General features: G+C 42.9%; 1 protein-coding gene across 11 annotated transcripts in view; it reads left to right on the top strand.

The window, feature by feature from the left end:
* The window catches only part of KIF17 (kinesin family member 17), a 60,490-nt gene extending 35,603 nt beyond the window's left edge, over positions 1-24,887 (top strand). For 3 of the 11 annotated variants that reach the window (XM_083482477.1, XM_083482478.1, XM_083482474.1), the window contains 9 exons: positions 2,084-2,193; positions 2,967-3,114; positions 4,381-4,475; positions 6,466-6,599; positions 8,520-8,751; positions 12,033-12,291; positions 13,359-13,432; positions 14,425-14,545; positions 23,260-24,887. In XM_083482477.1, the coding sequence (XP_083338603.1) occupies positions 2,084-2,193; positions 2,967-3,114; positions 4,381-4,475; positions 6,466-6,599; positions 8,520-8,751; positions 12,033-12,291; positions 13,359-13,432; positions 14,425-14,545; positions 23,260-23,459 (1,373 nt within the window). In that variant the 3' untranslated portion in view covers positions 23,460-24,887. The remainder of the gene's footprint in view (positions 1-2,083; positions 2,194-2,966; positions 3,115-4,380; positions 4,476-6,465; positions 6,600-8,519; positions 8,752-12,032; positions 12,292-13,358; positions 13,433-14,424; positions 14,546-23,259) is intronic. The other 8 variants (XM_083482475.1, XM_083482484.1, XM_083482483.1 and 5 more) reach the window with 6 other exon arrangements.
* The last annotated feature ends 1,234 nt before the right edge of the window (positions 24,888-26,121 follow it).

Genomic DNA, 26,121 nt, shown 5'->3' with positions numbered 1-26,121 from the left:
AACACAACCCTGTTTAACACCTGATCCCACTGTGAATGGTTCACTTTGAGAGCCATTGTTATCTGCGATTGTTGCTGTCATATTATCATGGAGGAGCCAAATGACGTTTACAAATTTATCTGGACGGCCAATTTTCAGGACAGTTCACAGGGCATTATGATTTACTGTGTCGAAAGCCTTAGTCAGGTCAATAAACACCATTGGTTTTGTCTCTGCATATTTCTTGAAGCTGTCGAGTGGTGAAAATCATGTTCACTGTTGCCCTAGAAGGTCGAAAACTATTTTGGGATTCAGGAAGAGTCACCTTGGATATTGTTACGAGATAGTTTGCTAAGATCCATGCAAGAATTTTGCCGGCCGCAGCTAATAGAGAGATGCCTCGATAGTTTCCACAATCAGTTCTGTCACATTTTTAAAGAGATTGATAATTTTGGCATCCCTAAAGTCTGCTGGGATCTCTTCTCTTTCCCAGATTTTTTCAATAAGCTTGTGAAGTTGTTGTGGAAGTTCAATTCTGCCCACTTTGAAGATTTCGGCCTCCTTGGCTCGAGTCTAAAAGCATTCTACCTAGGCAGCTCTCATCCTCATCTTTCCGAGGATGCTTATTAGTAAGGGGAAGCAGGAAAACCTTGGGAGGCAAAAGTAAGGATCCCCCCCCCCCCGTCTGTTTTTGCAATTGTGTGAGACAGAAATCCTGGCGAAGGAAAGGGTGGAGAAGGCTGCCCTCCGAGCAAAGTTGAAAAGGGAAGTTTTGTTTCTTGTTCTGCTGTTAAAGGGAATCACTGCAGATTGGAAGGCACCCAGCCAACCCCCTGGAATATCCTTCCTTCTACTTTTGCTCCCCTCAGCATCTCAGAGATCAATTAAAAGTGGTAAAGAGATCAGAACACCACCTCCTGTATCTTTCGGAAACAGGAGCTTTTGTCATGATTAGACAATATAAATGGCAAATTCACAAGATAAGCACTTTGAAGTATTGTTTGCTTGTAATATGTTTTCTCTCTGTGTGTGTGTGTTTTGAATGTGTCTGTATCTAGAGGACAACTTACTTGTATGTAAAGAGGGCACTGTGTAAAGATTGTACAGTCTTATACTGCAATCTTAAGCATTTTTATTCAGAAGTAAGTCCCACTGAGTTCAACAGGACTTACCGTACTCTCTGTCTGATCATTATCACAGTTTCTACTATAATATATGCACAAGGGGGTGCTAGACTGAGTCCTTGACGCAGATGAAAGAAAGCCTAGTTTTGCCCCTGGTTTAAGTGCTCGGAAAATTGTGATTTCACACAGTGATTGATTGGTTTTACTTACCTATATGTCGCTTTTCCACAATGAGCTGTACCCAAAGCGGCCTATGGCAAACATTCAGGACATTGATAGAGTACATGGAAATACAAATATGTAATACAAAACAAGTCAGTAAATTAAAAATAACAAATATCCAACAATTTAACAAACACAGAATAAATTCAGTATAACAAAGAAAAAACTAATCTCGACATACATAAATGCATAAATACAAAACAAAAACGAAAGTTAACTGACAATAACATTTCTAGTGCTGGTCTTGCTGCTGCGCTCCAGGTGTGCTTCAGAGAGGGGGAAATGACACACCGCTGGCTCTCCTCCTGAGGAGGTTGAGAACAGTAAAATAGAAATGTCAGAGAGAGCATTGGTGGTCAGTCTGATGGTCCGTCTGTTCCCTCGCCTCTTGGAAGTGCCAGCTGCTGGTACAGGTCTTGTTGCACTTCAGAGACCCCTCAGGATCCTGGCCGAAGTGCAGTTCAGAGGGGAGGGGTCCTCTCACCAGGCTAGGTGACCTACAAAGGGTATGAAATCAAGATTGGCCGCAACAACAGACTCACCAGTGTATATTTCCCATTGTTAAATAACAAAAGAAACAGAACATTCCAGGGTTTTGGAAGGCTCTTAATTTATTTGTGGTCAATATAAACTATATCAAACTATTTGGAAATGAATTCCTTTGGGTGGTCAGGGAAAAGTGAGCTTTGCTCCCAGGCCCAATTTCCAAGCTTTCTAGGTGTGCCATCTTCTCAGTTATGTCCTTTCTCCTTCCTTAGTGGAGTTGTCTCACATGCTGCCTCCTGAGGCTGCTCAGCCTGAGGCGAAGCCAGAGCCCTCTCCTGAATCCCTGGCAGATATTGAAAAAGAGAAGCAGCTAATTCGAGAAGTAAGTTGGTGCAACCATGTCTTCTGGCAATAGGGACGGGTGGGATTCCAGTACAGTCTTCCTTGCACAAACTTGCCAGGTAACTTTTCTAATTAGCTGAACCACACATATTATGGTTTAAATTATGTTCCATCATCTATTAAATATTTATCTTTTGTCAAGAATTTGCTGAGTTTAGTACCTAGCTTTTGGTAATATGCCTTTATATTTTTCTGCTGTGGTTATTGTACCAATGTTTTGAGATACTGTTGTTTTAGTATATGCTGCTTTAGTGTATTTTATAAACCACCCTGGAATTGGATAATGAAGGGTTTATCATTATTTTAATAACTTACTAACTAACCAACCAACCTATATGCGTATGTGTGTGTATCAGCATCATTGAGAAAACACCCGAGAAACGAGTGACAGTGCCAGGTGGACCCTCTTTGGGAGAGCAGTCCACAGATAGGTCATCACAAGTGAAAAGATCTTTTCTCCTGACTACTTGATTGCCAGAGTTTGACCTTCTGATTTTAGCTGTGGTCCTAAGCACAGCTATTTGAAAAAAATAATAATGAACAAACCTCTAATGATATCCATGGTATTTCCTTCTAGTTAAATATGCTTAGCAAAGTTTACTTTAAGGCTAAGTTTCTTAAAAATCTAAAGTTTTCAATTCTCTTGAAAATATAAATGAGCGAAACCACTGTGTGTCCTCCCTCAACAAATATTCTCTAGAGTTGGAATGTGCCACACCAGGATCCCTCAGCTGTTTTCCTTGACCTTTTCAGGAGTATGAGGAGAGGCTGGCGCGGCTGAAGGCTGACTACGAAGCTGAACAAGAGTCTCGTGTCCGGCTGGAGGAGGATATCAGCGCCTTGAGGAATGCTTATGACATGAAGTTCCATACTTTAGATGAGAACCTCCAAAAGGAAGCAGGTATAGCCATGAAGCCAGAAGAGCGGCTGAATAATGTTCCTTTGAGTTGGAAGGGGTGGGGTGTCCTTGCACATCTCTATGACCAGCAGTTAGATTATGTTTAATAATTTCAGGTTATTAAGTTTCAGGTTAAATTATGCAAAGTAGTAAAAGTAAAATAACAAATGATGCAAACAAGGAGACTGTAGGCTGCACTCTTGAATAGGATTAGGATGTACTATTTTGACGCTTCTTTGGTCCCAGAGATGGTGCTCAGAGCCAGCTGCTCCACCAGCTGATATTTTTAAATTAAAGGAAAAAGCTCCTGGCCTGATTTGTTGACAGTCTTATCATTTGAGGAACAGGAAATGCTCAAGACATCCTCTTGTTTGAGCCCAGGGCCTTACTTATGAGTAAGGTCATTCCCCATTCTGGCGTTAAAATCCCCACATACAGTAAGAAGGTAGTTAGGATATCCAGTAGAGACTCTGTCCAACACTCTCCTATCCTTTGCCAAATCTCTGCTGTCATGTCTGAGGGTGATACAAATCAACGGACGCAGCTTGTGAGCCCGGATGGTTAGCACCTGGTCCTCTATCTCTTCGATCTCTGCATCTACAGTGACAGATTTCTGAATAGCTGAACTGCCACTTCCACGCCTGAGCAAGGAAATTTTCTGGGCAGGTTGCTCCCATGTCCTAAAGCCCTGGAGCTTTAGAGAGTTTGTCTCCAGGAGCCAAATCTCCTGCAGACAGACTATGACAAATGTGTGTCGGTACCTTTTAAAATCTGAGTCAGCTAATTTGTTCCTCCAGCCTGCAATATTCAAGATAAAAGTTTTAGGGGCTGGGCTAATTCTTTAATGGTCAATAGTCAATCTGCAGGAGAATCTACCAATAAGGTGTGTCTGTTTCCTACCCGCCAGTTGGAAATCGACAGCTGATGGTATTCATTTATACCTTTTAACCTGAGGACCCTCTTTTGAGGCAACTTCTGTGCAATATGACGAGGAAGAGACTGGTTCTTTAAAGAAATCGTGATTGCTGTTGTTGCCTTTTAGAATGTTTTAAGGCTTTGTTATTATTATTGCTCTATTTATTATTCTGTTGTCTTAGTTATTGAAAGTGCCCACAGTATTGTATGGAAGGCAAAGTAGATATTTTAGAAGTCAATATATAAATGTATAAAATTGCATCACTCTCAGTTAAAAACTACTGCCTCTCTCAAGCTTAACAGAGCTTCAGGATAAAACTCATTTTTTCTCTGCATTTCCTTTATTTTCTCTAGAAACCACCCAGACAGTTGAAGCCATTGCTGACCAAGCTTCTTTGCCTCCAGGCCTTGCTAAAGAAACTGAAGTGTCAGCCAAGGTACCCAGGAAGGTGAACTTCCCTCAACAGATGAAATGATGGCCACGCATACAAATACTTCTAAAATGACACAGGGTCTGTGTAATGTGAACCACCGATGGCCATGCAGAGTAGCTCTGTCACCGGAGACTGGAGTGTGTTTCAGTTGGAGGCGATTTGGATTTAATAATAATAGCCATTTAATAATATACCATTTATATCACTGCATTTAGGTATCATGATAGAAACCATGACTTTTTGTCGACTTAGGTACACCCTCCTCCCCTTCCTTTCCCCCTCTTTAGGAGCAGCTGCAAAGAGACTGGCCACTTCTGCTTCTGTCTTTGACTGACTGCAGTTTAGCATCATGCCCAACCCTAAACCATGGTTATTCTTAGCTATGGGCTTGTGAAGCAAGCCAACTTCTTAAACCAAATTTTTAAGTAGGTTTGTTAATATTTATTGTGTTCTTTATGCAATAAGCTGTGCTTAATAAATAAAACCCCCAGATGTGAATGCTTCTAAATTTCTCTTTGCAGCTACAGCATAGGTGGGAGAAGAGAGGGGAGGGGAGCGTCCAAGCCCAAGGCCTGCCTATTCTGATTACAGTCACAATAAACTGTGGATTATCATGACATTGAAACATAGCCCTTGGTGTAATTCTTACAAGAGCCAGGTAAATTAGGTCAGCAAGGGCGGATAGTGACTTCCCAAAAGCTTTTTAGCAGGTTCACAGCAGAGTAGTCTTTTAGTCACAAACCACTTCTCAACCATTATATCTTACAGGTTAGCCCTGCTTGAATATATGCTGTGTTGTGGTGTACTCAGACACAGCAGTGGCATCTTAAAGACAAACCAATTTATTTTAGTATAAGTTTTCAAGGACTACTCTAATCCATTATACCAACTCCAAGTTATTAGAGGGACCCAGTGGTGGCCCATCCTGTGAAGTGAAGTGAAACAGAAATGTGCGTCTGCCCCCCCCCCGACTGCTGCCACCAGAATGCCTCCTTTCGCTGATGCTTTAAGCACCCTTCGTGGTGCTTAATTATGGGATTCATGTGAATTTAATGAACTGTGTCCAATGTAACAAATGATTAAAGTCAGTACTTTTATATATTTAGTTCCATGAGATAACTTCGAGTAAGGAATTATACTTGAAGTTAATAGGTATTCTCCTGGATTAAAACAGTTTTGAAAACCAGACTAAGGGCTCATCCAGATGTCTGCTTCTCCCACGATTTCTAGGCATGGGTCTCAGAGGTTTTCCCCAGGAAAACCCGTTGTTTACTGCTGAACAAACATCAATCCTCAGAAAAACCAATTGTTTGTTCCAATTCTACAGTAAGCAGCGGGTTTTCCTGGGGAAAGTGGTGGGACAAAAAAAGGATCTCTGTGACCCATACCTAGAAATCATAGGACAAATGGAAGTGTGGATGAGTCCTTCAAGCACATGTGTGTTTATTTAGAAGTGAGTCCCACTAAGGTCTCCAGTAAGTGGTATAGGATTACACCCAGGCTTTGCTCAGGAATAAATCCCACTGAAATAAGCGAGACTAATTCTGGGTAAACATGCTTTAGTTGAGATTCCTACACTGCAGTGTGCATTGTGAAGTCAGCAGCTCAGTTTCTCTGCTGGTTGATAATAGAAGCATTTCACTGTTGCCCAGCAACTTCAGGGCATGTCCAGGGAGCAAACGGTTTCCTCTCCCTTTCCTCTCCCAGAACCTTGCACAACAGCTGGGTTGGCTGGGACTGAAGTATGGCAGCAGCAAAACCAACAGCAGTAGTAACCAAGCGCTGGGTGCACAATGCTCCAGCAAGCCTTGACCTCAGACTTCAGACTGTGTGTCCTGTGGATGGACCAGTCTTTGTTTCCTTTCTCCCAGTCCCTTCTGGGAGACAGGCAAAATATAGGATGTTGAATTTTGGAAACTTGTATGTGAATCAGCTTCAGTCCATCCCTCAATGTGGATATCATGCATATTCAGAATGGCTGCCTCCCATTTCCCCTTACACGCAGGAGTCCAACACAACTGAGCCGCCTGTTCCTTCTGTGGCCCAGAATTTGGAGAAAGCTGTCAGACCGGGGACACCTGGGACTGATGTGGCTGAGGAACTCCCAGTGGCAGTGAACCAGCAGCAAGTACTTGCCAGGTTGGTGTGAGGAATAGACAGACCATTGAGGGGTGCAATGTTTGCTGGACTTGCTCATTTGCTCCGATCCAGAGAGGCTCCCGTGTGGGCCCTCGAGGCCTGAAGCAGACACTGTTCCATTTTCCTTCCGTGTTGGGGGAGTGGAGTCCCCGCATGCACCTTCATTTCATTTCATTTTTAATGTGTATGCCCCCTTTCTATATCTATGCACAAGTCAATTTACAAGCTGAAGAAAGAACAAAAGATCATGCACCTCCTCCAATACAAAAAAGTCATAATAAAAACCTAACTTTAAAATAAACAACTTACATCATATAAAGTAATCCATTAGAATATAATAGTGCACAATAAAATTAAATGTCAGTAAATAAGAGTGAATTTCTGTTTAATTATTAACAATTACAATAAATAATTGCTAAACTATAATCAATAATAATAATAACAGCAAGCCACAATGCATAAAATAACACAATACATACAAAACCATGTAAAAGGATCAAACTGAGAAACAAAGACGCACAACTTATAAAATTATTAAAAAATAAAAGCCCTGAACTCCTCTCTTTGCCTCTGCTTCTGCTTGTCTTACAAGTCATGGTCTGGGAAAGGCTCCTTGGCCTGGGGGGGGGGGGAGGCAAGGCAGGTGGGAAAAGCCATTGCCTGGTGGCCAACACAGTTTCTCTCCCCACACCTTGACTTGGCATGCCAAGGCAATGTCTGTGGAGGATTCTGTTGTTCAGAAGGTAGAAGGTCTGTGACCTGAATGGCAACTTCTTCCTCCCTCAAGACAGTGGCTCCTCAGTTGCTCCTCCTTTGTCCCCGCTGGCTTTTCCACCATGTTTTCCTTCTCAGCCTCCCTTGGCTCAGCTTCTCAGCAACCAGCTGTGGTCCAGAGGATCTTGTTTCAGCTGCCTCTCCGGCCAGCCTTTGAAGTCTGTCTCCCTACTGACCCCACTTCCTGCTTCAGTTCCAACAACCTTTGAATGTGCAGGCTCTGCCGGGCATGAAAAATTATTTTCCCTTTTGGAGGTATTTATTTTCTTCAGTGCACTAGAACATTGGTTCTCAAACTCTGTTTTGGGGTTTTTTTGACAGATTTATTGAGGTTTCTCAGTCACAAAATCAGAAATAGTGGGAAGTTTCCCTAAAACTGCAAAATAGCCTGCCCATTATCACCAGTATTCTCCTACAATGTGTTGGAAATAATAATAATAATAATAATAATAATAATAATAATAATAATAATAATAAATTAATTTCTACCCCACCCATCTCTGGCACAGTCTCAGTTTAGACTTACACACTATAGCTTTATTTTTCCCCCTTTTAATTTTTCCATTTTACAATGTTTCAACAACAATAATTAAATCTAAACAAATTTAACCTACATTTATTTGACTTCCCTCCCCTCCCCCTTGCGGTTCCTTATTTTATATCATAATCATACTGCATAACCAGTTCAAACCTATTTACAAATTTATCATTTTTACTACCGTTATTTCTTACTGCTCATGTTTATGTCAATCCTACTAACATTTTTAATTGCTTACAGTTTGTCTTCATATATTCCCACACTATAAGGAATATAAGGCACATACAAAGCATTCTTTTCTTCAAAGAATTCTGGGCACTGTGTTTTTTAAAGGTTGCTGGGAATTGTAACTCTGTGAGGAGGAAAATCTAGCGCCCAGAATGGCTTGAGGGGAAGAATTTGCTTCATATCTGCACAGCCTAAGGGGAGCAGCTGGGAAGCTGAACAGGACTGGCCAGCACCCAATAATCTTTTGCAAAGTTCAGGGGTTCCAAGTTTCAGGGATCCTCAGCAGACAAGTTAGTGGCAAAATGGAGGTGGGAGAGACTGAATATAGAAAGTTGGGCAAGCTGTGCTTAGAGCTAAGACATTGCCTCCGACCCTCTTAGACTGCAGATGCTGGAGCAGCAGGTGGTGGGAGGTGAACAGGCCAAGAACAAAGACCTGAAGGAAAAGCATAAACGGCGGAAAAAAATTGCCGATGAGCGGAAGAAGCAGCTGCTGGCAGCTTTGCAGAAATCAGATGAGGACAGCAGTGACTGGGTCCTGCTCAACGTCTATGATTCCATCCAGGAAGAAGTGCGAGCCAAAAGCAAATTGTTGGAGAAGATGAAGGAAAAGGTGATTCCTTTCCCCTCTGAAGTCTTGTACAGTGGTGGGTAAGGACAGCTATCCACACCACATTTAGATACGCAAGGGCATTGTGCAGTAACGGTCCTTCTCACCATGACCTTTAAAGCAGGGGTTCCCAAACTATGGTGCATGGACCACCAGTTGTCTACAAGCTTCATTCAGGTTGTCTGTGCCTTGTCCATGTTCAGTAGTCATTGATTTTAATGGTATATTTATTGTTTCTTTAAGTTCTTACCAGTGCCAGATTAAACCCTGTGGAGGCCCCTAGGCAGTTGAAATCTTGCAGATGGTGGGCTCGGTTTCTGAGTCAATGCAGGTTTCTCTTCCAAATTCAAATTCTTTCAAGATCAAATCAATATAATTTTAATCCCTTGTTGTGGGATCCCTGAAAGGCGTGGACCCCGAGGCCAGTGCCAACTCTGCCTATTTGGCAGTCCAGCAATGCTTCTTACATTCTATTGTTTTACAACTTAAATTCCATAAAATTCAAAAAGCATACAACACCTCACACAGCGCATTGCAATTGTTGTAACAGGCAGAAAAATGATTAAGTTGTCCACCAAGACCTTCAGCAATTTTCTAGCTTGAGAAGCATTGCTTTAAAGCATTGCTTTTCATACTAATATAAGTAGTGTTAGTAGTATCACCACCATTTTATTTTGTATCTACATTTAGTTTGATTTTTTAAGAGGAGAAAGGGTGGTGGGGAGAGAGGAGAAAACCAGAGAGGTCTTATGGAAATGAGGGCAGAGCTCCTTTACCAGAAATAGTTGTATAGAAAAGGGAATTTGCAACAGGTTTAGCTTTCCCCACAGTTTTAGACTGTATCAACAGAAGTGCCCTACCTGGACTCTGAGATCATCCCCTGAGGCCCTTCTTCATGGGCCTCCTCCATGAGAGTTTCGGTAAGAATGTTCCTTTTCTGCAGTGGCTCCCCATTTGTGGAATGCTCTCCGTAAGGAGGTTTGGTTGCCACCTTCATTATACACCTTTACGCACAGGCAAAAACGTTCCTCTTCAACTAGCACTTTGGCTAATTAATATCCCATAGCCCTTTAAATGTGTTGTAGGAGTGGGGGGGAGGGGATTATTGGTTTAGTTCTTGTCTTTATTATGTATTTTGTGTTTTTTATCTTGCATTTTTTGTTGTGAACCTTCCTGAGATCTACAGATGAAGGGTGACATCATAATACAGTGGTGCCTCGCAAGACGAAATTAATTCGTTCCGCAAGTTTCTTCTTCTTGCGAGTTTTTCGTCTTGCGATGCACGGTTTCCTATAGGAATGCATTGAAAATCAATTAATGCGTTCCTAGGGAAACCGACTTCAGACCAGGTCCGGGGACAGTCTGTCCCCCGACCTCTTCTGAAGGCTGGGGGGGGGGGACAAGGGCTTTTCTTCCCACCCCCAGCATTTTAAAAAACCCCGGGACAGCGGAGGGCTTCTCCGCTGTCCGGGGCGATCTTAAAATGCTGGCGGGCGGCATTTTAAAATCGCCCCGGGACAGCGGAGGACTTCTCCGCTGTCCAGGGCGATTTAAAAGCCCCTGGGAAGGCAGGCAGGGGGGACAAAGACTTTTGCCCCCCGCCAGCCTTCAGAAGAGGTCCTGGACCTCTTCTGAAGGCTGGCGGGGGCGAAATCTTTGCTCCCCCCGCCTGCCTTCAAAAGCTGTCCGGCCAAGGCTTCGCGGACCTCTGCCCGCATGCCGAAGCCTGCACGCGCTGACATCAGCGCGCCCAGGCTTCGCGGACCGCTCCGCCAGCAGCGGCAGCACTGCCGCTGCTGGCAGAGACTTGCCGGCATGCCGAAGCCTGCGCGCGCTGACATCAGCGCGCCCAAGCTTCGCGGAGCGCTCCGCCAGCAGCGGCAGCGCTGCCGCTGCTGGCGGAGACTTGCCCGCATGCCGAAGCCTGCGCGCGCTGACATCAGCGCGCCCAGGCTTCGCAGACCTCTCCTGCCTTCAAAAGCCGTCCGGGATAGCGGGAAGCGCTTCCCTGCTATCCCGGACTGCTTTTAAAATGCTGGCGCTGGGGAGCAAAGCCTTTCGGCCCCCGCCAGCCTTCCTGGACCTCTTCTGAAGGCCGGGGGGGGGGAAGGCTTTGCTCCCCACCGCTAGCATTTAAAAGAGGTCCCCGGAGATTTCCCTATGGGCTTTCGTCTTGCGAAGCAAGCCCATAGGGAAATTCGTTTTGCGAAGCGCCTCCAAAACGGAAAACCCTTTCGTCTAGCGGGTTTTCCGTCTTGCGAGGCGTTCGTCTTGCGGGGTACCACTGTAATAATAATAATAATAATAATAATGTATAGTGTTCTAGTCAAGGGAAGTAGGGCACTTCTGTTGATAAAATAGTATCAGTATACATCACAGTGTTAACTGTACACTGTGCACTTATACACCTTTATGCGCCAAGGGAAGTAAAAGTCCCACTCTATTCTGCCTTAGTCAGACCCCACCTGGAATACTGTGTCCTGTTCTGGGTGTCACAATTTAAGAAAGACGTTGACAAGCTGAAACGTGTGCAGAGAAGGGCAACCAAGTTGATCAAGGGCCTGGAAACCAAGCCTTATGAGGAATGGCTGAGGGAGTTGGGGATATTTAGCCTGAAGAAGAGGAGTCTCAGAGGAGAGATGATAGCTATCTTCCATTATCTAAAGGGCTGTCACATGGAAGATGGAACAAGCTTGTTTTCTCCTGCTCTGGAGGGTAGGACCCAAACCAATGGCTTCAAGTTACAAAAAAGGAGATTCCAACTAAACACCAGGAAGAACTTTCTGACAGTAAGAGCTGTTTGACAGTGGAATGGTCTCCCTTGGGAGGTGGTGGACTCTCCTTCCTTGGAGGTTTTTAAGTAGAGGTTGGATGGCCATCTGTCACGGAAACGGCATTTCCATCTGGCTTCCATCACGCCAGAAGCGGTTTATGCTGACCACATGACCCGGAAAGCTGTCTGTAGACAAACACCGGCTCCCTCGGCCTGAGAGCGAGATGAGGTTTATGACTGATATTGTTGATTCTTTGTCGTATTTCTTTTTGTTATGTTTTCACTTTTTGTTTTGTTAACAATAAATAAAAAGTTGTTTTTTTAAAAAAAAAAGTTCTGTAGTTATATTATGATTTTCAACTGAGCTAGTTCCGTGCCCATCATCAAGTGCAAGCTCCTCAGGTGATGCTCATGCAGGTGTGAGCCAGCCCTATGATAGGCTCAGGTAAGGACTCTGGATCCCAACATTTTACTTAGTTCTTATTCCCATAACTGGCTGCTTTCTTCCCAGCTGAGGGTTGCTGAGACTGAAATCAAAGACCTTCAGTCCGAATTTGAAATGGAGAAGATTGATTATTTGGCCACCATCCGCCGCCAAGAGCGGGAGCTCCTCCTTTATCAACAGCTGCTAGACCAGGTGCAACCCCTCATACGGCGGGACTGTAATTACAGCAACTTTGATAAAATCAAACGGGAGTCCATGTGGGATGAAGAATCAGGCTGCTGGAAAATCCCAGAGCCTGTAACTCAAAAGACCAGCCTCCCTGCAGGTAAGAAGAACAACTCGGAATTACCATGTTGCATTGCTCTGGTTGCCCATTCATACAAAATGGAGCAAAAATGGTCTCCCAGGATTTTCATGTAGGTTTCACTCACTTGTTAAGGACTTCTTGGGTATCTTATTTCCTTCATGGTCACTCTGGGACTATTTAAAATACTTTTCACATCTCACCTTCATGCACAGTGAAATCGGGAACAAGCTTCAGGCTCATGGACTTGGAGCTAAGCAAGATGTGTGTGGGGTGTGTGTGGATCTACTTACTGCGTTCAAAATGGACTTCTCAGAGTAGGGGAGCAAAATGTGACCCCTTCCACCACTACGCTTTGTTCCTTTAAGAGTTTTTCTCTCTGCCCAGCTCAGTTCTGGTATGGAAACCAGCTGGAGAGAGAACAACTTAAGAACTGCAGAATGCAGTGAGGTGTTGCTTCTCCAGCTGAAAAACCCCACACGTGCCTACTCAGCATTAAGCCTCATTCTTTTGCTCACAGGTAAGTGTGTACATGACTACAGCTATATATGAGAAAATCCCTATTGGTGCTAATGGAGATTTCCTCCCAATGCAAATAGCAGCTTCAAATGAAGCATTTTCCTCAAGAGTCCTGGAGAGTCCTGCCTGCCTGTTGTGATCCCAATAATCACACCCACCCACAATTAATGTTTGCATTTTTTCAAAAATGATGCCTTAAATGTTCCTTGCTGCCCAGGGCTCCTTTGGGAGAAAGGGTGGATGATGATGATGATGATAATGATCAATAGAGGGTTTGTGAGAAAGAGACTAAACTGCTCAAGCCTCAGGTCAAAATATGAGTCCTGACCAACCAATCAACATTTGCCCTCTGATTGGCTTCCACCAATTAAGCAACAGCAACTGTTGTTGACTAATGAACGGATGGAATTTATTGCATCCCCGCTTTGAAAACGTTTAGAAAGCAAGCTGTTAAATAGGCCTTTGTAAGTCTATGCACATATTGGATCCTGGCCCCAGGTGACATGAAACTAGCAGAGAAATGAGCCACCACTGAGGCTGAGAGCCACCCTTACTCTTCTTTTCCATAGCAGTTTCATCATTGTCACAGACCAAAGCAGGCAGGAAGAGCTCATCATCGGAGAATGGGGATGCAGCAGCACTGGTAAGCTAAGGAAGGGTCCTTGGGCAATACTGAGAATGTTACACAATGTACACATAATAAATGATCCAGCGTGCTTCACTGGCATGACAGCTGGGAGTCTGCGCTGAAGGTAAAACTTCAGGGGATTCTGTTGATCTCCAAGCTGGTTCACACATTGCCTTCATAATGAGGGGAAAGAGTGAAACTAACGCCCCACTGCTTGGTCACTGGAGGAAGATATTAGGGGTGGGGGCTTGAGTGCAGGCAGGGTTTAGCTCCTGCCTTCTTCCAGCAGCCAAGGCAAAGGTGCAGTAGCAGCGGCAGCAGCAGCAGCAGCAAGGAATTGGCCCTATCTCCTGCATTCTTTAATTTAGAGTACAATATATAAATCAGTCCCCAAGTCAGTGTGGAAAGCTCAGACCGACCAACTGGGAGCAATCATGGTCATGGTGAAGCCAGACCCTCTTGCTGTGTTAATGCTGTGAACTCCTCCATTGTAGGCTCAGGTTGTAGATATGTGTAAATAGGACACCACAGTCTGTGCTGCACCTCATTCCAAAAGATACACAAACTCTGGGTAAACTCCTTGAATCCCTGGAATCTCACACTGCTCAGAGTCGGGTGGCATGCAACAATATTTTCCGATTTTTCATGTTTAACCAGAGTGCATACATTCCACAGTGCTGTTACTCCCCCAGAAATTAAATGAGAAGTTAGTCTCTTCTACACACAATGGCTTTTCATAGGATACATTAAGTAAGCTCTCAACCCTCTCATTTATACCCCATGGATAACTTGGTCTGGATTAGATTATTTTTTTCCATGGCTTGTAACCTAGTTTTTGGACACCAGTGTGGAAACTAGACAGAGAAGTAAGTGTAGTTCAGCAGGTTAAAAGGGGGGCTGACATGTCAGGTTTCAGCCTCAGTTTCCCTCATGCGTAAAATGTGAACAGTAGTGACCTCTTTAGGTTAAATGATGATAAACTGATGACTGCTTGGTTATGTTCCCAGCAGGAAGAAGACCGCTATAAAGTGATGCTGAGCAAGAGTGATAGTGAGAATATTGCCAGTAACTATTTTCGCTCAAAACGAGCAAGCCAGATTCTCAGTGCTGACCCCATGAAGAGTCTAGGTAAAGCCCTTCATGTGTTCTTTCCTTTTTTTTTCAAAAGGTTTGCCTGACTTCTACAGAATACTCAACATTTGTACAGTACTCTTAAGGTGTCCAAAAGGTTTCTGAAATATTATTTTAGTATTCCTGACAACAGAGGCAGGAACACTCCTACTTGTGGGAGGATCTTGGCTCACCAGGGGGTCCAGTTTTGTCTGCACCAGAACCACCTGTCAACACAAGAGTGCAAGGGCAGAGTTCAGTTCTGCCTTGGCTGCAACTGCCTATTCCCAACAGGGAACATGAGCTTGCAAGCCAAAACATAATTTCTTCCCCTCCTCCCCATCAAGTGACAGGGAAGGGAGAAAGAAAGGTGCCTTTTGCAAGCATTGGCAGTGGGCAGGAGGAGTCCCAGCTGCTCCTTTCCCCCTCTACTAGACTTCTAAAGTTCAAGGTTGTAGCAGCTGAGCAGGCAAACCTTTGGAAGGATTGGCCCTGTGCACTAGAGTGTCCATGCAGTTCAGGTCCACCAAGGCTGCAAAATACTTTGCAGCAGCACACAATCAGCAGACTCCTTTCTCAGTAGCCTTTGCCCCCCCTCCACTCTCTACCCTCTACTTCCTTTTTATGTGGATAATGTTGAGAGCCTGCTCTGCAAATGCCCACTGTAAAAAAAGGGAGTACCTTCAAAATGCTAAAATCTCAGTCTCTCTCTTTTCCCCCCTCCTGTTGATGGAATCTTCTGCTCTTGCTAAAAGGGATTTTCCCTCTCTAATTCAGTAGCACCTTGCAGATGGCATTGCTGTGGTGCCATGTAATTGACAGGCTGTACCCACTTGTCAAATTAGTCCCATGAGACCAATCATGATAAGGATCTGGCCAAAGAGGTTTCTCCCCACCCGTGCTCTACAACAACCCAGGATGATAGGCCAGGAAGTATTATTATCTCTGTTTTGCAAATGACTGAGGGAGGGACTGACGCACCTACCAGCAAGTCCATGACAATCCTCACTTCCAAACAACCTGGTTATTGAGCATTCATCCTGATCTGGTTGCAAAGAGATGGCCTTGCATCAAGTAATTGCTGTTTCCCCATCACTTTCCTTATTGTTATAATCTGATTTTGCAGTAGTTCTGTTGTGCAAAAGCACCAAATTGGAATTAGTTTCAGTGTGAATTTGGCATCATGTGATTGAATCCCACCCAAACAACAGTCTGTAAAGGCCCAGTGACAAGACTGAAACTAGGGACTTACTGCTTAATAGTTTCCTGGATGGCACTGTACTACACAAGGTCAGGCCTTATGCTGCAGTCCTACAGTCATTTAACTGAAGTTAATAGGACTTGCTTCTGAGTAAACATGGTTAGGACTGTGGTGTTAGTATGTCACTGTACCTATTCCGTATCATCAACATCCTCTGTTATTATACAAGTATCTAATATGCACACATACACAATAGGCAATGTACAGGGTTTTGGTTTTTTTAAGCATGTCTCAAAATCTTTAAAAAGCATAGCCTCAAAATCTTCCTATATACATAACAATGTAAGGCTGTTGATGATGTAGTTCATGTGGCTGTCAGGAGGTGAGGGCAAGTGGACTGGGCGATCTGTTTAACCTTTTTTTTTTTTTAAATATGTTTATTAAGGTTTTCAAAAGAAAAAAGAAAAATTAACAAAAAAGAAAAAGAAAAAAGAACATATATAAAACATTTCCAAGAAGAGGAAATACATTCATTATACAACCATCATATCCGTTTTTTGACTTCCTTCAGCGTCGCTGACGATCGATCGTGGTTATCCTTTTAATACACATTTCATCTATCTTCCATATTGCCACTTATCCCTCCCTTCTTCATCCTCTCTGCTAAGCAATATTTATTAGTGCTTTACAAAGCCTCTTTAAATCCCGCTAGCGTTGTTTTAACACCATAGTTAATTTCCAGATAACACACAAATTTCTCCCAATCCTTTATAAATTTTTGATCTTTAGTATATCTAATTTTCCCTGTTAATTTATCCAGTTCGGCGTATTCTATCAATTTTGCTCTCCACTCCTCTACTGTTGGAACTTCCTCCTGTTTCCACATCTGAGCTAGCACGATTCTGGCAGCTGTCACCGCATATTGAAAAAGTTTACAGTCCCTTCTTCTCACATCCTTCCCAACAATACCTAATAAGAATGCTTCTGGTTTTTTCACGAAGGTGTACTTCAACATCTTTTTCAGCTCGTTATAAATCTCTTCCCAGAAGCATTTAACTTTTTTACACTCCCACCACTGGTGGAAGAAGGTCCCTTCTTTATCTTTACATTTCCAGCATTTGTTGTCCACCTTGTACATCTTTGCTAATTTCATAGGTGACAGATACCATCTGTAGAGCATTTTCATCATGTTTTCCCTCAGTAACGTGCAAGCTGTGAATTTTATATTCTCTTTCCAGAGCCTTTCCCAATCCTCTGAATGAACATTATAACCAAAATCTCTTTCCCATTGAACCATCACCGCCTTCACCTCCTCATCCTTCATATACCACTCCAGCAATATTTTATACATTTTTGACAGATTTTTATGCTCATTATTTATTATCTCTTTTTGAAAGATTGATTCTTTCACTACATAATTCCTTTCCTTCAACTCCTTTTTAAACATTTCATTTATCTGAAAATAGTGTAACCAATCATAGGTTAAAGCCTTAATTTGGTCATAGGGTTTAAGTTTCCACTTCCCTCCTTCATTGCAAACCATTTCTCCATAATTTCCCCACTTCTCTCTCATATTTACTTTCTTTATACACATCATCTCTAACGGGGATAACCAATGGGGAATTTTTGGTTCTAATATATTTTTGTATCTCTCCCAGACCTCTAATAAAGCACCTCTGAAAATATGATTTGTAAAGCCTTTTTCTACCCTCTTCTTATCGCTCCATAGATACGCATGCCACCCAGCTTTGTTGTTAAAACCTTCGAGATCTAATAATTCCCTGTCTTCCAACTTTACCCATTCTTTTATCCAGCACAGGCATGCTGCTTCGTAGTAGAGTCTCATGTCTGGAAGGGCGAAGCCGCCTCTTTCTTTTAAGTCCGTTAATAACTTAAATTTAATTCTAGGCTTCTTCCCTTCCCAGACATATCTCGAAATTGCCTTTTGCCACTCTTTAAAAATTTTTGTACCTTTAATTATGGGTATAGTTTGGAATAAGAATAGCAGTTTGGGAAGTATCATCATTTTTACCATCGATATTCTTCCCCAGAATGATAATTTCATTCTGGCCCAGATCTCTAAGTCTCTTTTTACGCCTTTCCAAACCGGGATATAATTATTTTGATATAAATCTATGTTCTTATCGGAAAGCCAAATTCCTAAATACTTGATCCTCTTTACTACTTCAATCTCCGTTCTTTGTTGTAGTAGTTCAGTTTTATCTCGGTCCATATTTTTTACTATCATTTTAGTCTTTCTCTTATTCAATCTGAATCCTGCCAAATCTCCAAATTGTTCCATCTCATTTAGGATTTCTTTTATGCTGTCTGTCGGTTCTTCCACAGTCAACACCACGTCATCTGCGAAGGCCTTAATTTTGTATTCGTTTACCCCCAACATAACCCCTTTGATTTGCTTATTTTGCCTAATTGCATTTAATAGAACTTCTAGAACCACAATAAATAATAATGGCGAGAGTGGACAGCCCTGCCTTGTGCCTTTACTTATTTTTATATCTTCGGTGATGGTGTTATTTACTATCAATCTTGCTTTCTGATCTGTATAGATTGCTTCAATACCGTTATAGAATTCTTGGCCCACTTCCATGAACTTCAGATTTTTTAACATAAATTCCCAAATGACGTTATCGAAAGCTTTTTCCGCATCCACAAATATTAAGGATGCTGGTTTATCACATCTATCGGACAGATATTCTATAACGTTAACTATATTTCTTATATTATTTTTTATTTGTCTGCCCGGTAGGAAACCTTGTTGGTCTTTATGTATGATCTTTATCAGTATTTTCTTTAACCTCTTTGCAAGAATTCCCGCGAAGATCTTATAATCTATATTTAATAACGAGATGGGTCTATAGTTCTTAACTTGTGTTAAATCCGAATCTTGTTTTGGAATTATTGTAATAAAAGCCTCTTTCCATGTTCCAGGGATGTCCTTTTCTATTAAGATGTTATTCATTACTTTGGTCAATGGGACCATCAGGGAATCCTTCATTTCCTTGTAGTAACTCGAAGTAAACCCGTCTGGTCCTGGTGCTTTCCCTCTTTTTAACTCTTTTATGGCTTCTTCTACCTCTTCTTTACCTATTGGGGCGTTCAGCTGTTCTTTTTCATCCGTTGGGATCTTCCTCATCATTTTATCTTTCAAATACCTCTCTATTTTCTTCTTGTTGTTCCTTTCTTTATTCCTATACAGTTGTTTGTAGTAGTCCACAAAAGCTCTTCTAATTACCTTCGGTTCTGTTGTTTCTTCTCCATTAAACTCAATTTTGCTAATTGTGTTTTGTTCTTTCCTTTTCTTAACTTGCCAAGCAAGCCATTTTCCTGGTTTATTGGCAAACTCGAAATTTTTTTGTTTTAATCTCTTAATGTTCCATTCAACTTCTTTATTTGTTGTCATCGCAAATTGGGTTTGAAGAATCTTTATTTCCTGTCTTATCTTTTCATTATTGGGTTTTTTAATCAGTTTTTGTTCGTAGTCCATAATCTGACTAAGAATCTCCTTAGTCCATTTCTCTCTATTATGTCTTTTCCTTGCGTTTTGCTGGATAAGGAGGCCCCGCATCACCGCCTTACTTGCATCCCACACCACACTTGTCCTTGTCCCTTTGTCCATATTATTCCTAAAGAATTCTGTTAGACTTTTTTGTGATTTTTCCACGAACTTTTGATCATCCCATAAATTATCATTCAATCTCCACCTGAAGGTTCGCTCTTCCAAGCCTTTGAGTTCCATTTCTATTGGGTTGTGGTCTGAAAGCACCTTCGCCTGTATTTCAATTTTTTTAATTCTCGGAGTTAACTCGTTTGAGACCCATATTTGATCTATTCTTGAGAACGATTGATTCGGTTCTGAGTGATAGGTGAACTGCTTCTCCAATGGGTTCCTGAGCCTCCAGATGTCAACCAAATTATAGTTCTTCATCATCATAAAAAAGGTTTTGGGTAATTTCCCTTCTTTGTTCTTGGTTTTCCTTAATCTGTCCAGTTCTAGTGAAACCACGCCGTTCATATCTCCCATTACTATAATTTTCTGGTCCATGTATTCAAGTAGTTTTTCTTCGAGCGATCTAAAAAATTCTGTCTTATTCCCATTTGGTGCGTATATCCCAACAATTATCATTATTTCCCCTTGCCAATTTATTCGAACCGCAATCATTCTCCCTTCTTCATCCTTAAATAGTTGGTGAGATTCAATTTTGTTTTTGATATATAAGACCACGCCTCTTTTTTTCTCTTTGTCCGAGGATATAAATTCATTCCCTAACCTTTTATTAATTAGAACTTTCCTATGTTTTTTGGCCACATGCGTTTCTTGTAGGCATATGATGTCCAAGTTCTTCTTTTTTAGGATGTGTTCAATTCCGTTTCGTTTCTTCTTATTATTCATTCCATTAACATTCCAATTCCAAAGTTTTAACGTCATTCCTCTTTCCACTATTGGAGTTCTGATTTATTTATAGGTTTTCTGTCTCTTCCTCTTCTTCTTCTTCTCCCTCTTCTTCTGAATCTTTCCCAGTCTGTTCTTCTTCTCCTCCTGTTTCCAAATCCTCTCTTAGCCTTACTCCTCCTTCTGCTCCTTTAATCTCTTCTTCTCCTTGTAGTAATTCTTTATATCTTCTTGTAAATTTTCCAATTTCCTCCGGGCTTGTTAGTCTTCTCTTTACTCCTTTGTAAAAGAAAGAGACTCCTTCGGGGAATTCCCATCTGAAATCAATCTTATTTTTCTTGAGTAATTGCACCAGTGGTTTGTAAGCTTCTCTTCGTTTCAGCAACCTTATTGGAATATCTTTAAATATGATTATATAGTTCCCATCAATATATAATCTCTTCTCTCTATTCTTTTGCAAAATCAGATTCCTCATTTCTCTATCTTTAAACGTTATTACACAGTCGCCTGGAAACTTCTTTAGCCTGTTTGTTTTGATTTTCATTCTATATGCATTTTGTATTGTATTCGCAACTTCTTCCTCCGCTAGTTCCATCCACTGCGCAATTTCTTTTATCAATCTTCCTTTTATATTTTCGTTTTGGGTTTCCGGTATTTGTCTCAGTCTCAGATTCACTTCTCTCTGTTTCAGTTCGTTCATTGCAATTGAGTCTTTTAATTCTTCCTGTACTTTATTTAAGTCCGCAATCTCATTTTTCATCTTTTCTTCTTCCCGCTTCATCTCTCTCATTTCCTGTTTAGACTTCTTTAACCCCTCATCTACTCTCCTTGCCACCTCTTTAATCTGTCCTCTCAATTCACTGACTGTCTCCTCAATCTTTCTGTCCATCTTTCCAATTTTATTATCGACCTGTTCTAATTTTGTCTCTAAATTTTTCTCACTTTGTTTTATTTCTGCAAACATCTTCAATATTTCTGTTCTGAATTCTGTTTCTTGCTTAGAAGCTCTCCTATCTGTTGGGGTCCCCCCCTCAGCTCCTTTTTTCTGTGTATACGACATTATCAGATATTTGCACAGCTTATTGTATAGATGTTGCTACAATCTTAATTAGTTATTGTTAAGATATCACCAAAGCAAAAGTATATAGAAAGACAACCTGAAAAAAAGATAAGTTTTTATACCAATCGCAACTACTTTAACTCTTAGTCCCCAAGTATATATCGTTAATTATTTTCTGTCCCCCCCCCCCCCAGTTCAATAAGGGAGGTTTGTAATTCGTCGCCTCTGAGAGTTTCTTTTGTAGTCTTCTTGCCCCTATTCGGGCTAATCCATCCAGAACGTTGTTTCCCTAACACAATGGTTTTCTAGTCTTTCCAAAGATACAAGTTCAAAGTCTAATTTGAATGGTCAGAGACAATTCAAAAAAAGTTCAAAAAGTTCAAAATGAAATCCAGGAGATAATATCAAAACTATAAAGAAGAGAGAGTCAGCTATAATTTCAAATATGTTCCAAATTGAGTCCCAGGGTGGGTATAATGTAAAGTAACTGTATTGTCTATATTGTCTCTATTAGTTTTGTTTGTCCCTTATAAATATATTTTTATGTTGGTTAACTCAAAGAACTCAGTCACTAGAAGGAGAAGTTCTCTCACACCAGACCTTAATCAGTATTTTCACAGAATTCAGGTTAATCCACCACCAATTTCAACATTAAGGTGCAGTGTTTGTCACAGTCCATTAGGGGGAGTCAAAGCCTATCAACCTCAGGAGGAGGGTTCTTGAATAGTAGTAACGACTACCCTTCTTCAGCTGTTATTCTCGTTTTTTTAATCTTATTGGGGAGAAAAGCAAGAAGAAGGAAAAAATAGCCCCCCCAAAAAAATCCTATCTGAGTGAAGAAGAAAGCAAAACAGGTCCGTAACGCTCGTCTCTCTGTCTGAATATCTTTAGAGTCTTTTAAAGTCTTTTAAGGTCCCTTATTATCGCATCAAAGGCAGAGACGGAGAGTCTTCTTAGCTCCGCGTTAAAATGGCGCCGAGACTTCTTCTTTGCGTTGTTATTTAGTTGTGGAAACACACAGCAAATAAACCTCTCCAAATTCTGTTATTACAAAAATAATGCCCACTGGGATCTTTATTTTATCTCAGAGTCCTCTGCTCCCCTTTTGCTCTTCTTTAACAGAAACAAAATAATTCAGCCAGCTACAGGGGAGACGGAAACAGTAACCGCTGGCGGCAACTTACTTTCTCTTTAGACTTTGCATGAAGCGCTGCGTCTTTTCTTTACGATGTCAAACAACCGCTGAACTCGGATTCTTCTCTCATAATTCGGAACTTCCTTGTTGTTTTGACTTTCCAATCATGCAGCTTAGCTGTTATGAATCCGAATTCCTTAGTATCGAGAATGGAGCGCCTTTCCCCTGCAGGCTCGGGGCTTCGCTAGTTGACCGCTGCTATGATGGCTGCCCGATTGCCCGCTGCGCGTTCGTCGCACTCTTCACCCCCTTTTCGGGGGGCTACCTGGCGACCGGACGGGCAGCTTCTGGCACCGCCGGGAGCCTTGACCTCCAGACACCCTCCAGAAGGTCCTCAGGGGGGTTTTTCGCCCTAAAACCCCCTAATTACGGTCAAAAAAGCAAGGGCTTTTCTCTCCGGAAAAAACCCTCGCCTGCTACAGGTCCGCGCCCCACCGGAAGTCCGGGCGATCTGTTTAACCTATTTGCCAAACCGCTCTGTGAAGCACCTTCCCCCATCCATTAAACATGGCTGCAGCGAGGTTTAATGGAGGGGAAGAGGAGGTGTGTCAGAAAACCACCCTCTGAAGGGGGTTCAGGTGAGCTGTGAGGAGGGGATGGGCAAGGGGAGGTGAGGTGAAGAGAGGGAAGTTGCAGGATTGGCAAATGGGTTGGTGAGTGGAGCGAGGTGGGACTGCAGCCCCGAGTATTAAAAAATATTTATGCTAAGTGATGTATAGGTTTCTCCAGGGAGATGTAGTGTTTCTTGTTGAAATTAGACCAAGTATCTCAATGTTCTCTCTCTCTCTCTCTCTCTCTCTCTCTCTCTCTCTCTCTCTGTGTGTGTGTGTGTGTGTGTCTGTGTCTGTATTTTTGTCCTTTGCAGCTTCCCATAATTCTCCCCCTTTGCTGAACAACAATACCTCCATCCTGACTTCCAGCCTGGCTCCTATTCCCCCTGCCCAAACGGTGGAGATGCCCCAGCCACGTCCCTTTCGTCTCGAATCTCTGGATTTCTCCTCTCCGTCAGCCAAGACAAAGCGCAAGAAAAGCCGGAACAACTTGAGTGGCGGCGACCCTCTCTGACTGCTGTGGTTGTTGGTCTGCTTGCCAGGCTAGTCAACATCTGGACACCCTTCCTTGACCCCCATTTTGGGGACCATAGCTGCTTTTCAAAGGGATCCATGGCTTTTCTTTCCCTTTTGGGGAGAGTGAAAGCAATTAAATGCTGCTTCCCACAGACGATAGTGTGGTCAGCCCTCCATGTTCAAGGTGGGGCTGATACCTCTTCTCACAGTTGCCTATTCCTTTGCCATTTTGTAGTGACCTTGCCTTTCAGTCTGCTCTTCCTCTCCCAATCATTGAAATGCACGGCAGCAGGAAGGGAACTCAAACCCAGAACAGATGGAACAGAATTCTTGGTGGTGGAACTTAAGATTATCCAAGTGTTGCCTTTTGCCTCCCTAATTTGTTGTAGGAAAGGACGCTAGTGGGCATAATCTGGCAGAAAATCCCAAAGCCCATTGAATAGCCTGTAACATCACTGCCCTGTCTGTTTAGCTCAGTTTAGATCCTGACTCTGCTCTCATTTTGGATTTTGAGGGATTCTGAAGCAGACAGACAAGAGGAGGAGACCCATTCTACACTCAAGAGCAGAATAGTGGCTGAAGGGGGCTGAATTTTGAGTAGTTGAGAAGAATAGTGCTCAAAGCAGAACCTGCGCAGTTTAAATTTATGCTGTGCTGGGTGGGGAATGCCTCCTGGGGCCTGCCTACCTGTCAAGCAGCGTTCAAGGGGAGCTGAGAGGGCTGAGTAAGGCTGGGAAGCTCCACGGTCAATATAGGCAGGGGGTCAGAGAAAGGTGGGTATGTCTGCCCAGCGCACGATGCCTGGGCTTCCCCAGAAGCTGGACTCCAGAAGCTTCTCTCCTGCTCTTCACTCAGCAGCCCAGCATTTCATTGCAGCTCAGTTGCATCCACATGTAGGGTGTTGGAGGGGAGGATTGCAGGGGGGCAGATAGACAGATTTCCCAGATCATTTCTCTTCTGCTCAGAAGGCACAGTATGGTTTTTCTACACCCCATTGTTCTTGGGGACATTAAATTAATTAATGTCACTTTCCAAAGCTCTTCAGTTTTACATTTTTAGCTAGAGCAATTTCTTGTCACTTCTGCAGCCTGAGATCACCTCAGTCCAGCAGGCACTTCCCTCCTCTTTCACCATAGCAAGAGAATACACTCTTACAACAGTTTCACTGCCACGCCTTAGCCACTGCTTTCTTCAAGCCCATTTCAAGATGGATGCCTCACCACAGAACATGGGCTTTTGATACTGCACAATAATTCACCAGCTTTGTGCACTAGATGAGAACAGTTGAAAACGGGAGTGGGAGTAAGAGTAGCACATTCATGTGGGAGTCAGATGTTAATTTAAGGTACTGCTCTCTGTCCATGTGTTAGTTGATTTCTTTGTTTTCACCTTTTATGTGAGCACAATAAACTGCCTGTTAATGAAACTTTAGCTTGGTTGCTCTATAGCCCATGTTGTCCTCCACTATCCATTCTCAATTTAATTGTAACCCTGGAAGGAAATGTGCCATAAACAGAGGGCAGGGAAGATGAGAATCTCTGCTAAGAATCTCTGCAACCTTGGACACCAAACGCTGGGGGTTCTGAATGACTTCCTGCCTTCTCCCTCCCAGTCCCCTATCTGGGATTAGCATGCAATATCTGCGCTTCCCTCATACCACAGATTCCTGGCAGGGCGGGGGCGCAGAGCAGAGCGGATATTCTGCTGGCCTGTGCCTCAGCCCAATCAAGGAGCTTCAAGTACAATGGGAGGCTGCTGCATACCAGTACCAAACTGCTGCATGTCTCCATCGGGCCAAACGTAGATGCCATATTTGCCCCTCCACATATGGTGGTGTCTCCAACCTTTATAGCAGGTGCTGGAAGACAGGGCTAAGAATGGCCAGGATGCAGTTTGTCTGACCAAATAGGTTAGTAAAGAGATGCTGCTTCCCAGGCAACCTGTTTATTGAGCCTTCATCCTGATTGGTTTGCAGGTTGGTTAGGTGACCTTGTGTCAAGCACACGTTGCCACACATTTTCCAGGGCTCGCTCTTATCACTTCCCTTACCACAAAAAGTCCAGTCTCTTGGGGAAGCGAGTCGTTTGTGCCAGAGCTGCAAATTTGCTTTACTTGTGCAACCTGAATTTGCTGGCATGTGATTAAATCCTATGCAGAAAAAGCAACAGTCTGAGAGCACCCCTAGTTTCTTTTTAATAAGATACAATTTTTCCTTCTTCTTAAATCCTAGATGTGGCACAGAATTAGGCGTTAAATTTAGGCAGTGACCAAAATCAGTCGACTCTACATCAGTAAACTGTTGAAGGAGCTCCCTGAAGTACAAGGTGCTCTTCCTTCCTAGATTAGGGTGGGGGGACGGGCAGACACCCACCCTGGGGAACATCTACCCCCCCCCCCCCGCTCCTTGGCTTGTGTCCTGCTCCCCAGAGTGACCATTCCTCGTAGGGATATAAAGTGGACTCAGGTGTAACGGTTTGGGCTGGGAACGTACAATTGCAGATTGTCACTGGCGGTGATGGAATGATTGAGGTTGTAAATGATGATTCATTCCATTTGTGCACAGGGTCATTACCAAGTCGGTGCTGTGGTTCAAAGGGGGCTTCAGTTAAGTTCTGGAGGCTCTGGGTGGAGCTCTGCCAGGTGAAAGTGGGCTGGGGCGT

The sequence above is a fragment of the Podarcis liolepis genome (assembly GCF_965112155.1).
Source record: "Podarcis liolepis genome assembly, chromosome: 17".
Taxonomy (NCBI): domain Eukaryota; kingdom Metazoa; phylum Chordata; class Lepidosauria; order Squamata; family Lacertidae; genus Podarcis; species Podarcis liolepis.
Note: the sequence above shows the minus strand (reverse complement) of the source record. Positions and strands in the feature narration are given on the sequence as shown.